The sequence below is a fragment of the Aethalodelphis obliquidens genome, unplaced genomic scaffold (genome assembly GCF_003676395.1).
Source record: "Aethalodelphis obliquidens isolate GAN/ISIS:26980383/991018 unplaced genomic scaffold, ASM367639v1 scaffold3, whole genome shotgun sequence".
Taxonomy (NCBI): Eukaryota; Metazoa; Chordata; class Mammalia; order Artiodactyla; family Delphinidae; genus Aethalodelphis; species Aethalodelphis obliquidens.
In genome coordinates this window covers 86,886,580-86,906,741 of record NW_020837947.1, presented here as the reverse complement: position 1 = coordinate 86,906,741, position 20,162 = coordinate 86,886,580, and the positions used below count along the sequence as shown (strand labels likewise).

General features: G+C 36.3%; 1 protein-coding gene across 1 annotated transcript in view; it reads right to left on the bottom strand.

Annotated features, from left to right (window-relative positions):
• The window catches only part of EYS (EGF-like photoreceptor maintenance factor), a 1,677,823-nt gene that overhangs the window by 860,184 nt on the left and 797,477 nt on the right, over nucleotides 1–20,162 (bottom strand). Inside the window, exons 23-24 of the mRNA XM_027093793.1 lie at nucleotides 14,552–14,744; nucleotides 11,679–13,421 (exon numbers count right to left, since the gene is read on the bottom strand). Of these exons, the coding sequence (XP_026949594.1) occupies nucleotides 11,679–13,421; nucleotides 14,552–14,744 (1,936 nt within the window). The remainder of the gene's footprint in view (nucleotides 1–11,678; nucleotides 13,422–14,551; nucleotides 14,745–20,162) is intronic.

Genomic DNA, 20,162 nt, shown 5'->3' with positions numbered 1-20,162 from the left:
ATTATCCAATCTCGGTATCTCAGGATCTGTATTCTTCTCTTTCCATATTTTCTAATTCTGGCATGTGTTCTCTCAATAGTTCATACTACATCCTTGGGTCTGTCTACTCCATATGGGCTTCTTGTTACATACGAACACACAGTCACGCACCCAAATCTATACACATACATACACATATGATACATGTACTATTCTAGTTATATTACCACTTAGGGCACAGATAGCTTGGATTACAAAATATTGTTATTAGTAGAGAGTTCCTCCATTCAACACAAATAAATTTCCCAAATAAGCATAAATACAGAACACCAAACACATATTTCATGCCGAACATGACTTGGTAATTCATGACAGATGCAGGAGAGAGAGTCTTTCTGTGCCTCAGGGCCACGATCAGTAATGTCATTATAAACTTATCAGACTTTTGCATTGTAATAGAGCTATTGTAAGACACCATTTACAGCTGATAAAATGTCAGATAATCCTATTTGCAGCATGTCTGGGAAAATTGGTTTGCCTAGTTTTCCTTATTTGTCTTCAGAGGGTGGTTTAAGACACTTCTCTCTGCTTAAAAAACTGATTACCAAAATAAATAAAAATAATCCTGTGTATCAGCAAATCTTATTGGCTTAATCTTCAAAATAGATCCAGAATCTGACCATTTCTCAGGCCTTCACTGCCACCACCTGGACAGAGCCAAGATCATTGCTCATCTGGACGAGGGCATCGGCCTCCTAACTGGTCCCCTGCCTTTGTCAGCCCCACTCCTACCCACTAATCAATACTCAGCAGTACAGCCGGAGTGATCACTCAGATCCTGTCACTGTCCTGCCAAAACCCCTGGCATAATTTTCTGCTTCACTCAGAGTACAAGACAAGTCCTTGTAATGACCTAAACTTCCTGGAATCTGATTTTGTTTCCTCTCCCCTATTATATACCTGATTTCACCCTCTACAAGTCTTCCTCTTGCTTACTTGTTCCACCACATGGAGTTTCCCTTATGTTCGTAGAAAATGTCAAGCAAACGAAATCGGCTACTTGCTCTTGGTGACATGTTTTTCCTCCCTGCCTCTACACAGTCCTTATCTCCTTCAAGTTGCTTCCTCAGCAAGATCAAACCTGACCATTATCTCTCACCCATCAGTGCAGAATCTGTGACAGCCGCTACCAGTCTGTTCTGCTTTTTTATCCATGCATATTATCACATAATATATATATATATATATAATATGTATATTATGTGTATATACACATAATATGTATATTATGTGTATATATACATAATATGTATATTATGTGTATATACACATAATATGTATATTAAAACTGCACTATGTACACTTTATTATATATAATACAGGTTTGTTATACTCAGTGTTTACTATCTGTCTCTCTCCACTGGAATTTAAGCTCCAGGAGGGCAGGAGACATGTGTTCTGTTTAGCACTGTATCACTCACACCACAAACAGAGACCAGGACATCCTCACTAAGATGTGTTGTAAGTGAAACACGGTTATTCAGGAAGAACATCAGTTATGCAAATCTCTGTTACACTTAGATGAGAACATTGTCTAGGGATTTAAATAATGTCTTAATTACTGATATTAAATAGCATCTCAAAATACTGCTGACTGATGTTCATAAAAGTGACAGCTTGTCATACTGCACCACATGCTTCAAGTATAAATAAATTTGGAAGGCAACAGAAATATATTTTTATTCATTTCCTATGTACAAGTGACTGACAATAGTACATAGAATTGAGAAAAACTACATCTGTGGAGAGGTAAATAATTAGGTATGCTGTCAAATGTGCTCTACACCAGGGGATCCAGAAACCACCACCACATAAAGCCTACTGGCTGCATTTTTTTTTCCCTTTGGGGAAAGGTTTTGACAAAAGAACTAGGTACACTGTCCCTACCCATGGGCAAAAGCCCATGAGCTGCAGGTCCTTACCCCAGTTTTGAACCTTGTTCCCCTGCTTCCTGGACTCCACAGAGAAGGGATGCCCTTCGCCAGAGGGCCCCGCTGAGATCTACCCAAGGATGGGAGCCAACAAAGACATGAATAAGAAGATCCACACTCCCTTCACTGAATGATATCTTATCCTTACAATTCATCATATCTGGGTCTTGCCAACTACAATTCCAATGCCCATGAGATACTTACTAGCTGAGGGACCTGAGCCAGGACAGTCTCCACCTGGTTCTCATCTGCAAAGTTGGGAGGGGACCCGGTCACTGTCAGTTACTAAACAGGTATTGAATAAATGGCAGCTACTATTATTAAAATCATCCTTGAAACCAGGAGTTACATCTTTATTCCCATAATATCCAGAGATGTCCACGAAGATCTGTGCTGTTTCTTGGCCAAAGCATTTCCTCCCTGTGACAGTGTTCTGCAAGGCTTATTGTAACACTGGCCCAGATCACAGGACTGGATTATTTAGGTCCTCTGCTGGGAACATCAAGTGCCCATCCTCACTCATACTCTCACTGTAGAGCTGACATTCTGCCTCATACTCCCGCTGTGCTGAATCCTTGCCCAAGAGCAGATAGCTGTTCCCTAAATGAATAACACTTCCTGAACAGCTGGGATCACGCTCAGAAACAAAAATGACCTCCCCATCTTTACCTGTCTCACCAGCTGCCTAGGGTCTCCTGGTGTCAAGTCACTTGATAACCAAAGGCATCCTGACATGATAAGTTCATAATTCCTTGAGATTACTGTATATGGAGCTATCCAACTTCTTCCTTAGGGGACCAGACACTTCAGCCATGCTTAGGGTATTTTAGGGTATTTTTCCCTACTTCCAGCTTCTGCATATCCACAGCTTATATTGCTCTAGTCATAGTGACCATCACAGCTAAACCTCCCTTTTACTAAGTTGATGACAATCTTTGTGACCAGCTTTAAGATAGGTTTTACCAGAAACAGACTCACAGACATAGAGAACAGACTCGTAGGTGCCAAGGCGGGAGGGACAATAAAGTGAAGAAAAATAAAGGGAAAACATAAATTGTAAGTGATTTTACAAACGTCTTCCGATAGGAGGAGATGTCTGCATCTACCCTGAGGATAGGTATTCTCACAAACTGGGCAATAGAGGGCACCCATGAGGAGGGACTATGGACCCTAAAAAGAAGAGCTGTGAAACTGTATGATGGGATTGAGGAGGGTTTTTCAAAAATAGGGTGGAGATGGGTGGTAGAGAAGTAGCTGTAATGCTTCAGATTTAAACCTTTTCTGATAGGAAATGAAGACTCACTGTAGTTTTTTAAGCAGAGGAATTTTAAAAATCACATAAGAACAAATCTGAAAGTAATGTGGAAGAGAGACTGGGAGAATGGAGACTATAAATAAGCAGTCAATTTTAGAGAGAACTGTGGTAGTCCAAAAAAGATGATAAGAGTTTAAACTGGAGTGATAGTAGTGAGCTGAGAAACTGCTGGAGAGAACTTTATAGATAGAATCCATAGTGCTTTTGATGAACTAAAGTTTACCCTGAAGTTTGGAAAAATAGATGATATAAATTTCATGTCTGAGGTATGAATCAGGGGAGAAAATGTATGGGTAGGGAGAGAGATGGAGTTTGCAGTTGGGGAGATAAAGATTTTATCTTAGGTTTCTGAGGCACTGACTGGTTAAAAATGTGATTCTGAAAGTGGGAGAGATTTATACCTCTCCATGTATTTGAAGCCATGAATGTAGGTGCTTCACCTCCAAAGACAAATTTCGAATAAAGGAATGAGAATTGAGAGAAGAAGCGTGAAGAGTGTGTGAAAGGAAGGAGACAAGAGAGAGGGGAAACATTTAAGAACGTACCCTGGAGGATTCCAACTGCAAAACTACATGAAACCGGCCTGGAGGAGGAGGGAAGAGAATTCCAGAACCGCAATAGCACAGGCAGGGCTGGATACACCACTCAGGGAACCAAATGCAAAATGAAAATGTGAGGTCATTTGTTTAAAAGAAGCAATAAAAAATGTTCCATTAAAGGTACTAAAATATAAAGCTTTTCCCTTTTTACTTGTGGTCTCTTTCCCATCTTTTCATAGTATTTTTTTACTTTCTGTTTAAGGTCATTCCAAGAAAATTTTAAAATTTCAATTATTAGCAAAACTTTGACCATTCATCTTTATATTGTGCAATGCCAGCTTTAAACACAAACATAAGAGAATTTAGTCCTTTCGTCACATGATCAAAATTACACACTTCATATTTCAGAGCTAGTATGTGCATTTTGTTCTTAGTAAGAGCTAACTCTGAACACTGAAACAAACTAACTCAACTGCTTTTATTACATGTCTTGGAGGATGCATATTCTAACACCACTTTGGAAGCTGACAGCTGTCATAGTACAATATCAGCCATGGAAAATACATAAACAAATGAGTAAAGCTATATTCCAGCAAAACTCGTTACAAAGACAGGTAGTAGGCCTGGCCAGGTTTGACATGCAGGCCATACTTTGCCAATCCCTGGTCTTTGTGATTAATTTTCCCAAGGTCACATGCTGCTGAGATGGATATTCAACAATAAAGATGAAAGCATTTTGAAACCAAAGAACAGTAACGTGCATGAAAAAAAATTGTATTATTAAATTATTATATTCACTCTACTATATTTTGTATATGGTGTCAATAATACAATTCATTTTAGTGACCAGTGGGAATAAAATGCAAATAATGAATGCTTTTGAATACTGCAAACTAACACAACACAAAAAGCACAGGGTATTCATTTGTGGAAGATGCTGGAAGATGCACAGGAGAGAAAATGTCAGAATGTTACTTCTGAATTTATTACTGCCCTGTGCTGGGTGTCAGCAGATATAATTTGACCTGCAGGAAAACTGTGGTGTTCATTACAGGGTCAGTTCTGTATGGGATTTGTTTTATAAATTGCAAGTAAATTAGAACAAAAGTGACTATTCGATATTGCAACAAAAGCTTCTATCACTATGTAAGTACTTCCTTGCCCACAAGCCTAAGGGGAGGTGCAGTACGAGGTGTCACGTGTCAGCTTCAAGTGTCTGTCTCCTCTGGCACTTAGTAGTTTTCACCAAAGGACAGCTTCTTCATCCAAATTTTCTGGCTTATGAAATGTAAACATAATAATGAGTCATTTGAAAACCCTAGGATAAAAACATGGTTCTAAATTTGCCAAGAGATAGAAATGAAAAACAGGTATGATTGTTTCAAAAAGGTGTAATTCATATCTGAGCAATTCTGGGCCAAACAGACAAAACAAACCAAAAATTACATCAGTGTCTGGTGCTTTTCACAAAGTAGTCAGTCAGTTAACATCTGAATATTGGATAAAATAATGTGCTTAATGCCATTCCATTTTTTTTCCAATTTCATTAAAATGTAAAAATGCTGCAGACACGTTACTAATGATTTCAACATATATAGTAATTTAGTTTTAAAAAAGTGCATGGCATGTTTGAATATAAAGATATATCCCTATGTTATTTCTGAGAAATATACTACATTTTTTTCAGTTGACTCTCTTGTCACTATAATAAGGTTAATTAGCAATTATTTTCTTTTTTTTTTCTACATGGATATTGTCTTCAAGATTCTTGTAAAATTGATCATTTTGATCTAATATGAATAAAGTGATTAAATATACTTTCTGACATTTTTTTCTCACTATGCACAAATATTTGCAGAAACATATTTTACTATGAGTATAAAATATATAATCAGTGTAAAACTTTCAGAAAATAAAAACAATATTAAAAGCAACATTAATGTTTTGAAAGAATCCTATGTATGCATATGTGTGGTGTGCTTGCACTACACATGTCTGAGCAAATATGTGGTTTTATCAGTTCCACTTAATAGTATGAGAGAAGCAACTTTTCATGTCAGCATTTATTTAGTACAATGACCACTTCTGAACACAGTTGTTTCCAAATATTTATTATTTTAATAACATAATTTGGGTATATCAGTAATAATTTCCTAAAACTGAAATTGATATGTTAAAACTTAAAATATTTCTGATGGCAAGCAACCTCTGAAAAGAGGGTGCCCATTTACTTTCCCCCCAAAGAGTAGAGAATCTTCACTAATTCAGAGTATTACAATTAAAAAACAAAAAAAAAAAACCAAAAAACTGGCAAACAGATAAAATTTGTCTCATTTTAAATTTGCTATCTTCAATTGATTCTGATGATTTTGAAATATATTTTTATTGTTTGTTTATAGCAAACTGTTTTACTCTTCCAGTGGTCAGCTTTTGCACTTTGATTTGACAGAGTATTTTACAGCCATATGTCTATCTTATGAGGCAATACATTTTTGCATATATCTGCATTATGTTTATGATCATTTTTGGCTTAAAAAAGTATTAATTTTAGTTATTCTACTATAAATACACTCACTATCAACATTTTACTTATAATTTTCTATTTTTGCTTCGAGATTAAAAATTTCCAGTTAGAGATCAAATAAATATTAACTTATATTTTATTTAGATTATTTAATGTTTTATTTTGTAATTTTATCTAGTTAGTACTCATAGGATTTATTTTGGTATAAGATATAGGGGAAGAGTTTTCAAAATAACAGAATGCATCAACATAATTTAGTAAGTATTAAAATATTTATAAATTAAGATCCCTCCTTTTTATGTAATTTTATATCTAATGTGTATACATATATATCTGGACTTTCTGTTCTATTTTTTTATCTGCATCCCTGTGATAACATCATAATCATTTATTAAAGTTTATTTTAATACTTTACCAACAAGTTCTCTTATTGCCATTCCTTTTCAACATTTCTCTTCCTACTCTCTTTCACTTTAAAATGACTTAATCAGGGTTCAACAATTATCCCATTTGAAATTGTTTGAAATTGCTGTATACTTTTCAAATGTAGTGTCTATGTAGTGTTAAGAGATCACACTTCTGAGCTCTCAAATAAAGATATGTCTCCATTTATCTACTTTTAAGGTATTCAACAAATTTCACCTTTTAAACTTTGTTCTGTATAGTATTAAGCAGCAGTAGTTTGTGTTTTTGGTTACTTAAATAATGCATTTCCCCAATAGAGTTTTTAAATACTATAAGAAGAAATATGTACATAAAAGGCATTTTGACTAGTTTATGAGTTTAATGGAACTACCTCTTCTGTTTCTACTTAAAGAATGGACAAAAGACCCCGAATAGCCAAAGCAATCATAAGAACAAAAAATGGAGCTGGAGGAATCAAGCTTTCTGACTTCAGACTATACTACAAAGCTACAGTAATCAAGACAGTATGGTACTGGTACAAAAACAGAAATATAGATCAATGGAACAAAATAGAAAGCTCAGAGATAAACCCACACACATATTGTCACCTTATCTTTGATAAAGGAGGTAGGAATGTACAGTGGAGAAAGGACAGCCTCTTCAATAAGTGATGCTGGGAAAACTGGACAGGTACATGTAAAAGTATGAGATTAGAACACTCCCTAACACCATACACAAAAATAAGCTCAAAATGGATTAAAGACCTAAATGTAAGGCCAGACACTATAAAACTCTTAGAGGAAAACATAGGCAGAACACTCTATGACATAAATCACAGCAAGATCCTTTTTGACCCACCTCCTAGAGAAATGGAAATAAAGACTAAAATAAACAAATGGGACCTAATGAAACTTCAAAGCTTTTGCACAGCAAAGGAAACCATAAACAAGACCAAAAGACAACCCTCAGAATGGGAGACAATATTTGCAAATGAAGCAACTGACAAAGGATTAATCTCCAAAATTTACAAGCAGCTTATGCAGCTCAATAACAAAAAGCAACCCAATCCAAAAATGGGCAGAAGACCTAAATAGACATTTCTCCAAAGAAGATATACAGATTGCCAGCAAACACATGAAAGAAAACTCAACATCATTAATCATTAGAGAAATGCAAATCAAAATTACAATGAGATATCACCTCACACCAGTCAGAATGGCCATCATCAAAAAATCTACAAACAATAAATGCTGGAGAGGGTGTGGAGAAAAGGGAACACTCTTGCATTGTTGGTGGGAATGTAAATTGATAGAGCCACTATGGAAAACAGTATGGAAGTTCCTTAGAAAACTAAAAATAGAACTACCATACGACCCAGCAATCCCACTACTGGGCATATACCCTGAGCAAATCATAATTCAAAAAGAGTCATGTACCAATATGTTCATTGCAGCTCTATTTACAATAGCCTGGACATGGAAGCAACCTACGTGTCCATCAACAGGTGAATGGATAAAGAAGATGTGGCACATATATACAATGGAATATTACTCATCCATAAAAAGAAACGGAATTGAGTTATTTGTAGTGAGGTGGATGGACCTAGAGTCTGTCATACAGAGTAAGTAAGTCAGAAAGAGAAAGACAAATACCATATGCTAACACATATATATGGAATCTAAGAAAAAAAAAAAAGGTCATGAAGGACCTAGGGGTAAGACTGGAATAAAGACACAGACCTACTAGAGAATGGACTTGAGGATATGGGGAGGGGGAAGGGTAAGCTGTGACAAAGCAAGAGAGTGGCATGGACATATATACACTACCAAACGTAAAATAGACAGCTAGTGAGAAGCAGCCATATAGTACAGGGAGATCGCTCAGTGTTTTGTGATCATCTAGAGGGGTGGAATAGGGCGGGTGGGAGGGAGGGAGATGCAAGAGAGAAGGGATATGGGAACATATGTATATGTATAACTGATTCACTTTGTTATAAAGCAAAAACTAACACACCATTATAAAGCAATTAGACTCCAATAAAGATGTTTAAAAAAAAAAAAGAATGGGATTAAGTATCATTGTGAGCTATTTATATTGTTATGTTTGTCAACAATAATATATACCTAAAAGATTTGGAGATAATGTAAATCCCTTAGAATAGAAAGAAGAAAAGAGAAAAAAATAAACACTCTCAGTAAACTATAAAATAAATGTCAATGTCTTTATATCTAATGATGTGGTAAATTTTATTATTAAATATCTTACTTTGACTCATTCTTTTCTTCCTGGAGAAAATAACATTTACCATTTTCTAGAATTTTACTAATATAGTACTGGATTTTTTTTTTTTAACTTGAAACGTTACAACCATGAATGGAATAAATGGAACTCATGCAAACTTTTCTTTTTGTGCTATTTTTGTTACCCACTGCTACTAGAGAATATTTGGGTCAGGAATCTCCGGTTGCTCTCCCTTACACTCTTCCCAAACAACTGGTAGAAAAAAAAATAGACATATTACTACAGAAAATTAATATGAACTGCTAAAAAATGTTCTTTTTTCTCTCTTAGGTTTCATTTTCTTCATGAGTTAGACCAAACCACAAAGACTGGATTGTTTAGAGGATGGGTACCACAACACCTTCCATTCAGCTTAATAGAGCTGTGGATGGACTACAAAATAGCAATAATATGCGTCAAAAGTCCCACCAAACTCTAGGAGACGCACTGGTAGAGGTTGTGCCATGATGCTCACTTTGCTGATCACAAGAGGGTGCTTGGGGTATCTTTTTTTTTTTTTTCTCAGCAACCCAATGCAAGGTGAGGAATTCACCAGAGCAAGGGAGCACAGAATAACAGGCTCTCCACCTTTTATACTTCCTAGTATGGAAGAAGCATGAAGGGAGGAAATAGTATTGCCCAATGGTTCACTTTAGAAACATACAAGGAAATTCTCCCTGTGTTAGCGACACATTCCTTCCATACTTTGGCAGTGTATTAGAACGTGCTGAAGATTTTAGCACTGCAGGCCATTCTACTATGGCCTACCTCACCTTTCCTTTACATGAAAATATTAGACCAGATGTGGTTTTAAAGATCTTTTCCAGATCCTGAATGGGTTTGGCCAACAGGGACAGGAGACAGTGAGGTTGTGTGTACATCTCCTGGGCTTCTCCATCTTGGATTGCCTTGGACTGCTCTGTCTTCCCCTACAGAGAAGCCACAGCTTCTGTAAGCTGGCAGCTTTCCTCCATAGTTTCTGGGTCCTGGTAACTGCCCTTTCCTTTGCCCGTTCTGGCCTAGGGGCAGTAATGACATTCGGCTGGTACTAGTCCCAGCAAACCATACTATGCCTCATTGTTTCCTTATACCCTACCCATATATTTGTAAATGATCTTTTTATTAAACTCTCCCCAAGTACCCAGTTGGAGTTTGCTATCTTTTCCCTGATTTGACCCTGACCAATACAGTGGATGAAGATATTGGTAAAATGCCAGCATGTCTTGGAAATGATTGATTACCTTGTCTAAAAGGATTAGGGAGGCAAGAGAAACTAGAAGGAGGCTAGGAGAATTGGAGGAGGTCAAAACCATCAAAGGATGTTTGCAGTTGGAGTGAGGGATGAGCAAAATGCAATGTGACAAGATTTTGCTCATAAAGGGCAAAACTAGGATTCAATTTCCTAGAAATGGGGAATTTGTGTCCTGATTGTCTGGACAGTCAGGGGTGGCTATGGGGTTACTGTAGGAGAGGAGGTGTAACTCAGCTACATTTACTAAGAACCTTCTCTGTGAGCAGTGACGTGTTAGGCATTGTCGATAAGTCTTAAATTAGACAACCAGCTGTCATCTTATAAAAGCACAAGGAGGATTCTACTTTTAAATTTGTAATTAAACTTACTATGTTATTTTTAGAAACTTTGTAAAGCAAATCATATCATATTGGACACACCGAATATAATGATTTGGTCTTTCATATTACTGATTTGCCAGCCATAAGTCACTCACTTAAAAACTTTAAAATATTGATATAATGTGTATTTCTTCTGAAGCATATACGCACACACATACACACACAAAACTAATAAATTTCTCACTGAAGAAAAATTAACTTCACTGCCACAATTACACTTGAAATGCCACAAGATAGAACTCTTTTAAAAATGCAAAATATCCTCTTTCTGTAAAATACAATTTCTTAAACTTTTTTTGCACGTTTCCTAACTTGATAGTAATTTACAAGGGTAAAGGAGATTAGTAATTTATAAAATGCTTTAAGCTAAGAGCAGTTATCTAAGAAAAGTGGCTTTTCATTAATTATTTCAAGACTCTGAATTCAAATTCATATACAGGATATTATTTTCTGTCAGTTGCTATATGGTGTTTCTGTTAAATAAAAGACATTAATTTATATTCTGTATTATGTATACAGTGAAAGCATCACGGCTTTGCATGAAAAAATGATAAACCACACCATGTAGGATGGGAAAATCCAATAGAGTTCCCTTGAGTTTTTTCATCTTTACAGTTTAAAAAGTACCAGCTCTGAAGAAAATGTTAGAAAGTGTTTGTTATATTGTGTTCAATCTTACAAAGAAGCTATTTCAAGAAATGAGAATAATAAGAGTTATTCCAAAACTTTGTAAGATCCATTGTGACAACTTGAACTAGTGGTTGCTGATTGATTGCCTGTGGTATAGCCATCTCCAACATACTCTTGCATTGATCTGTGAGCCTTTGTGGCAGTGTGTAAAGAATAACCACTTGTGACAGGTACAACAGCAGGGGCCATCTCCATTGAACTGGCTGCTGCCCTGATTACAAAGAGGCTGTTTAGAGCACCTGGTGACCATGACAGGCTCTTTCTTCTCTGTAGAAAAGAAACTCATTTCTAAAAGTTTACAGAACTAAAACTGAGGAACTCACCAGAAATCATCAGCTGAGGAGGTGCCGGAATGGGCTCCAGGGAAGACCAGATAAGAGACCTAGTGATGGAAAGCCTTTGACTTGCCACAGGAGATTCCTGACCACGCCCACGAGGCTGCAGCTCCCATCTGGACCATTCTGAAGAAGTTCTGACCTCTTCTCTTAAATCAGGTGCTAAGGTCAGATAATCTGTATAATATGTCCAATCTGGCATAACTACAGACATGGGGACAGAGGTCTGTATTGGAAGTGATTGAGTTGCTGAAACTATAGAAAATGCTACAGGAGAGGTTACTTCTGAAAAATCAGACGTGGAGTCTACATGTTGTGGCATGTTGTTTTTGAGGTCACTTGAATGTATAGTTTCTGGATGACTTTGAAAGTTTAATTCAAAATTTAGAGATCCATCCCCTGTGTGAGGTTTGAACCGGGTATAAGACCCTTCATGCTCTCGCACGCCCAGTAACTTGTCTTCATTCAGCATCTCAGTGGGACCCAAAGTTGTACCATAGAGTCCTATTTTCAATAGTTTAAAAATGTTTTCTGATACTGAAGGATCATCAGCAGTCTGTTGTGAAGTCAAATCCGAATTCGTCAGGTCTGAAGGGACAGTTTGTGAAGGGATAATGGATGAACACATCTTATCCAAGCATAAATTAACATCCAAATTACTTGATAGGGTAACATATTCTTCTATGGATGAGACTAAAATTCTTCTTTTTGTACTCTTTGTAGAAGGAAATAAAGATGACAGTTCTGTGATTGCCACTGATGGCGTGATTTCAGCAGCCGAAGGAAGTGAATGTCCAGAAGTGATAGTTTGTGTTCCCATTCGTGCAAACCACCTGGCTAATACTGCTGAATTCATCCAGGATGTCTCGTAAAAGTGGGACTGTTTGCTATGCAAAACTTGATCTGAAAATTCATGAAAGGATTTTATTTCAGTCATAGAACACGTTGCACATGTTTGACTTAATTCACTTAAAGAATCAGCAGCCTGTGGTTTGATATTTGTGAGTCTCTGGTTGCTGGATGCTTCGGTAATAACCTGCTCTTCACTGGGAATGGAGGCTTGTGTGGTGAATTGGTGCAGAGTTGATGAATTTAAGATGGCTACTGGCTTGGATATGATTATCTCAGCAGGAGAAATGGGAGACATCGAAGAGCTCAGCAGTCTCCAGGACTCTCTTCTTGAAATTAACGAAAGAGCTGAATATTCTTCAATATCCTCTTGAGAGACGACTGGAGGTGCACTCACGGAAGCAGTTGCGGGCGGGAAGCCACGGGAGAGTAATGAGTGTCTGTTTAACTCAACATCAGCCCCTGGAACACCACTAATTACTGAACTCATTGTGGTAGCAGACAAGACAACAGTCCGGGGGCTCTCAGATAATAAAGATTGTGTAGGAAAAATAAAATCTGTCATTAAGGATGAGATGATAAACGGGGTGCTCTCTCCCCTATCAGGGAAAAAGAGTCCTGGTGCGCCCACTGGAGTTTGGATGGGCATACATGATACAGATGTTTTGCCCCCGACGATATGTGCTGGGTCATGAGCACCAAAATTCAGAAACTGAGAAGAGGAAACATCTGCTGAAGAAGGAAGACTGTGTTTTGCTGAAAGCTCTTTAGTGGAAATCAGTTCTTCGAGTAAATAACTTTCAGAGGATGTGCCAATATTTAATGCTGCCAAACCAGTGGTTGGGAGAACGTCGTGCTGGAAAAAGTCTGTCTGTTTTGGACCTTCAGAGAGGAAAAGGTAAGAAAGAAAGAACGAGAGAGCAAGAAAGAAAAGGAAGAAGAAAAATGGATTAAGCCCTGGGCTGAATCTTCTGCAAATTACACTGCACCTTATACACATTATATATATGCAGACTAATGTGGCTTTGTAAATCATATTTCTAATAAAAGTGTATGAGAAAGTTTAGTGACTTCACAAGCTGCATAAATGCAGAGTTCTATTATTCGTACTCCCTGGGGTGGCCAAATTCAGAACAAATGGTCTTCTTTAGAATAACCTTCATTCCAAAATAATGATGCCTTTGAAGCATGAAACATGAAAATTTACAATTCTTTGACAGTGAAAAATATAAAAGAATATTTGACCTAATGAGTTAGAAATATTAGAAATTTCATTTTACTTTCTGAATAGACAATTTTTTTATATTAGATACCATATTTCAAATTAATTCCTTAAAAGAACAGAAATTATACAGAAAAATATAGAGCAGTATACCTTTATGCTTATAATATCCATTAGGCTTTAAACGTATTTTTTAAACAAGGAATACCTTGTTAAGGGCTATAATTCTCATTCTGCTTATCCTGAGAGACAAGAAAGAATTTGGAATTTAACATACAATATGGCACCATTTGATTTAGTAAGTTAAATAAGACGCGTCAAAACATACTCAACCTGTCAAAATACTTCCCAATAGGAAAAAACAGATTTTTAAAAATCTGAGTGTTTTTCCAATAAATTGATAGGAATATAAGTTTACATATAATGATTCAGAGGATGTTAAATAAAGACATAATGAGGCAAGTAGTACAGGTCTTTTAAATAAGTTTTACTGATAGTTGAAACAAAATGAGGTAGAATTGGGGTTCAGTTATCTACCAAAATTCACGTATCAGAATAAAGACTATTCATGAACATTTTTTGCACTGTTTCAGAAAGAGTATTTATTCATAAAGGACACCAATGTTTTTAAAACTTAAAACACAGCACATAACCAACAAAAATTCTAAGCCAGTTTTATAGCCCTGAAAAATCAAGTGTCTTAGAAAAATAAATATTGAAATAAGTCAGAAAATATGTTTTAAAACATAACTTTTTCAAACTTCTCCGCATCATACTCTCATCTACTTACCTTCACCAACTGGAGTAGTGTTCACTATGGCCCACAGTTGGGTAGCCCTGGCAGGTGGGATGCTACTGACCGAAGTCCCTGAGGTGGGCACTGTGTGTGTCTGTGCGGAAGTGGCCTCTTTTCCTTGAGAGCTGGGAGGTAAACAGGTGGTTCTTCTTATTTCATTACCACAGAGAAGCCCAATGGAGCAGATCTGCAAATGACAATTGCCATAGTTAAGCACATAGTTTCTTTGCCCCTGAGAATTTTTAAGTTAGTTTTGAGGTCCATTTGAATTTTCATAGTTATATTAGTTAGCTCACCCCCTTATTGTGTAGAAAATGGAATCTCTATAGTAAATTTACCTATATTTCAAAATTAATTAAATTCTTCAAATTTTAGATATGCTCAAACTGTATGCCTAAATTTATTCTTGATTCCTTTAAGTCAAAATACTACTTTCCATTTGCTTTGAGGATATTTTTTTCCAATGAAGAATCTGTACTGTATGGTAGAAAATATGAATATAAAAACTCTGTTATAAATTTTAAACTTTTCTTCTCTAAATGTCATATTTAGTTGGAAACTAAAATAAAACACACGATCTACAACAGATAATTTGAAGACATTATCTTGTGATTTTCTGAATCATTTTAATCCACATTGGTTTAAAAAGCAAAGTTCCTTTTCTGTTTTAGCTTGACCTGAATGGCCTATTTCTTCCATATACTTATAAAATAATTTCCACATAAAGAAATTAATTTTTAATTCATAGGAAAGAGAGTTGTGAGGCATGTATAAATAAGTGCAAATGGATCAGGGATTCTCCTTTAAATGTAGAGCTAAAAATTAGTTATACTATTTGAAACATTTTGAATTTTAAGTAAATACCACATACCTGTTTTCTAACACTAAAGACATTCATAGGTAGCTCTGCTTCACTGTTACAGTATTTGTCCAAGATTGTATCTAATTTGTACAAAATGTAAATTTTGTTTTAGTTATCCCTTTTTTGTTTGTTTCACAGTTATATATTCTGTATGCACTTTCAACTCACACATTAAAGTATTTAAAGCTTAAAGGCCAGTGTTATATAACTACCTTAAAAATCTAACATGTAGAAAACAGTAAAAAGTGAAGCTAGAAATAATAGAAGAAACAGCAAGAAAAACATATCTATTATCATTCCACACATTCAAGACCAAGAGATTGTCCTTTTCTCCACTCAAGGGTAAGCAGCAAGCCCTAGAAGGACTTCACAGATTAATGACAATGCGCAGGAAACTAGGATAAAAACCAGAATGCCAATATGCTAGATTACAGTGAAAACCTAGCTGTTACACAGCTCATAAATATTTGCATGGTCATGGTCAGCTTTCCCCTCCAGAATCACAATCAGAAGCCATAATTAACTACCTTGAGAAATCATCACCGCAGGATTAAGGACCCTCAAAGTCACCAGAGCTACCCAAGAATCACAGGTTTCCCTGATGTGCATTAGATCAGAACACGTAAAACTAGTTTCCAAATGCTTAACAACATCAGACTAAGGTACTACCAGAAGAATGATCTTGAATACTTGATGTTAACTGATGTATCACTGATTAAAGTTATCTACCTATTAGACAACTTGACACTGCTGACATTTGTCTCTATTATTCTCATGTGTTCTCTAATAGTGTTGACTGTTATATTATTGATGTGTTAATACATTCATCTTCCAGGTGACACTTAGGTCCAGTAGCCAGGAAGCCATACTCCCTCTTTCCTATGTTGCATGCCTAGGCTCACATACATCCTCTGCTGCTTTTAGCCTTTAACTCTCAAAGCTGAATTTACTTTCCCAATTTTGAGCTTGATAGAAAACATCCTGTTATATTCCCAAGTACTAGCAACTTTTAAATCATATTTTTTAATGTTCTTCCAAATAGATTTTAATTGTCTGAACTTCCTCTGTCTATACACACAGGCACATACACATACACATATGCCAACACAATTTGTCTTAGAGAGACTTCCATATTTTCCTTAGTTAAATCCCAAACTTCATGGGAAAGCTCACTACATATTCACTAAACCTATCTCCTATTCCTCTTGGATTACATGTCTCCGTCACTCTTGTGTCTCTGTGTGATCATGTGACTTACTTCTACCCAAGGAAGGGTGAATGTACCATGTGTGATCCTCCGGCCTCTCCCCTTGTGTGCTGACCTCTGAAAACACATATTAAAGATGGGTAGCCACAGAAAGGAAGTAGCCTAAGTTCCTAAAAGTCTATTTGAAGGAGAATATCTGAAATCAGAAACACTCATTTGGACTTCATGTGAATGGAAAATAAACTTATATTGTATCAGGCTAGCAAAATTTTGGAGGTTATTGTTATAGCAGGTAGCATTTTCCTTACTAATACATCAATCTTTGCCTCACCTGGTCTTTCTGATAATATTCTTTGTTAGCTATGAGAAAATTAAATTTAAAAAGCACCTCATAAATGATGGAACATTTCTTTTTCTATATCTGCCTGATTACATTGAAAGATACAGCATTTCAAATATTTAGCTTTGCTTTAATTCAGTAAGCCTTTAATTTTGTATATTTCTTTCTTAACTTGGTGGTTACCATAGTAACTTATTTGGCCAATACATCTTCATTCACTCATTCATTCATCCATCGAATACGTATTGAGTGCCTGCCATTATATGCTTTATTCACTGATATTTATTGAAACTTAATATGTGCCAAGATGATCATCATTTCTACAAAATTTCATGACTTTAAAAAATATATTTTTATTTCTGAATCTATGTTTAAGGAACACAACGCAAATAGGACTTTTTGAGTCAAAGCTTTATGAGAATATGGTCATCCACTTTTTAAAAATTTTATTTTATTTTATTTATTTTTGGCTGCATTGGGTCTTCGTTGCTGAGTGCAGGCTTTCTCTAAGTCGCGGCTAGTGGGGGTTACTCTTCACTGTGGTGCGCGGGCTTCTCATTGCTGGGGCTTCTCTTGTTGTGGAGCACAGGTTCGAGGCACACAGGCTTTAGTAGCTGTGGCACATGGGCTCAGCAGTTGTGGCTCGCGACCTGTAGGGCACAGGCTCAGTAGTTGTGGCTCACAGGCTTAGTTGCTCTGCAGCACGTGGGATCTTCCCAGACCAGGGCTCAAACCTGTGTCCCCTGCATTGGCAGGAGGATTCTTAACTACTGTGCCACCAGGGAAGTCCTGGCCATCCACTTTTTAATGGATATTGTGTAGCTCGCTTGTCTTTGCTCAACAAATATTTGTTGGTCAATTTCTAAGTGTCAGTGACTGCTGTAAAGGCTGGGAATGAACTAGTCAACAAGATTAGCAAAGTTTCTCCCATCATATAGCTTGTATTTTAGTAAAGGATTTAGAATTAATTAATAGTAACTAGCAATAATTTGCTTAAAGACAAAATTTTGCGAGATAAATAATAAGGAAAAGCAGGGAGGGCTGTTTTGGACGAGTGGTTAGGGAAGTCTTCTTTGATCAGGGATCTGAATTAAGTAAATATCTGAGGAAAGAGTATTCAAGGCAGAAAGAATGGTAGTGCAAAGGCCTCAAGGCAGAAACATGCTTGTGTATTTGAGCAACAGCAAGATGGGCAGTGTAGATAAAGAGAATGAGGGAAGGCCATTGGTGGATGGAAATGAGGTCATCGACATGGCCAGGAGAGATATCATGCTGGATGATTTGTTTGTTCTTGAATTTGGAATTAATTCTGAGTGTGATGGGCAGCCATTGGAATATTTAATATTTAGAGTAGAAAAATGATATGGTTTGACTTATGAAAAGATTATGTTAATGCTACATAGATAATAAACTCTTAAGAGAGTCTGAAGAGGGGACAGAATGGAAGCTGGGGCATCATTTGGAAGCTGGCAGTAGCCTTGGTGAGAGACAGAAATAGATTAGCCTGGAGTGAAAGTAGTGGTAGATAGAGTAAGGGTACTTTCAGGAGATACTTGGGAGACAGAGCCTATGAGATATGTTGGTAGATTGATGTCTGGAGTGAGAAGAGAAGGTTAATAAATGATTCCCAGGTTTTTGTTCCTGTTAATGGATGAGTAGAGGTGCCACTTACTAATTTGAAGAACACTGGTGGAGACCAGTTAGGGAATGGAGGTGGATCCAGATTTCTATTTAAATACTTTAAATTTGAAAAGTTTATTAGCTATCCAAATATGGAGATAGAGTAGTAAACTGGAAATATGAGTCTTTCTTAAGGCAGAATTACCCTTAAATCATTTCTGTTAATTAAGAAAGTATGATTTAAAAGATACCATAGCCCTTCTCCCTAATTCTCTAGCCATAAAGCTAGAGAATGGCAGAGTTGGGATTCATATGTAGGCAATGAGGAGCTTGAACCCACACTCACGATCATAATTTTGCCTCTTGTTACAACTTCAACATTTGTTATGAACAGTTCTACCCTATAGCTGATTATTTTATATAAAAAATTAAAATGTTCTTCTACTCAGCCTGTTTAACAAATGCCACTATCAATTAAATTTAATGATCACCAATAATGTTTTAAGATCTGGGCAAAACAGTATCTCTCACTGAAATGAGTTTACAACCCAGCAGATAATTTTTCATTCTACAGATGGTCACATTTGACAATGGAATATTGTACTTCATCCTTATTTTCTACTTGAAATGATGAGTATGTAATACAGCAAACAACAACAAAGATCCCAGTGGTCGCAATCAGTTTTGTATCAATTTAATTCTGTGGATGAATCTACTTTCATCAGAACAGGTGGGACAAATTTACTCTTTAAAATTTACTAAAATAATTGAAAGCTTGAATTTGTCCAACCCCATTGAAATATACATTATTAATATGTCATTGTTTATATAGCAAACTGTGTACATAATTTGTGGAGGCTAGTGAAAATAAAAATATAAAGCCCCTTGTTGAGAAATGATTAAATATTCAAGTCAACAACAGCAGAACATTGGACTATGTGTGTGTGTGTGTGTGTGTGTGTGTGTGATGGGGGAAGGGTCTTCTAATGGCAGGGTCTCTCCAACTCACAGGTCACACAGCCATGATGGCAGCCTCCTTATACATACTAATTTTCCCAGACTAGAGCATTGGATCTACCCACTTGTAGCTTGGTGCTCTTTGACAATTTTCTCTGGGTAATATTTGTCTTCTTAAAATGAAATATCTTTTAGATAATTAGAAGAAACAATTCAGATCACTGGTGTGCCAAATTCATGGTATGGTTGTTCCTTGTAGAATTATAAAGAATACATCAAGCAGAGGAACCAAGATAAAGTAACCAAGCAAATCAGTCTCTAAGTATAGATTTATTTGCCCCATTGATTACAGTTCTAAGAAACAATAAGCTTTTCCCAGGTTTGTTGAAGTTGAAAGTGAAACTTTCAATTTATGCTAATTGCAACTGTCCTGTTGCATTAGCAAAGATTCACTAAACTTGGTTCTCTTTAAACAATCTCCACTTTTTGGCAAACTTTTGCATCGTTTACATCATTTCCAATTCTATAAAAATTTCACTGCATCAATTTACTACTTAAAATTCTCATGCCACAAGTTATAAATCACAGTCCAGTCACAAGACCAATAACCAATAGTTCA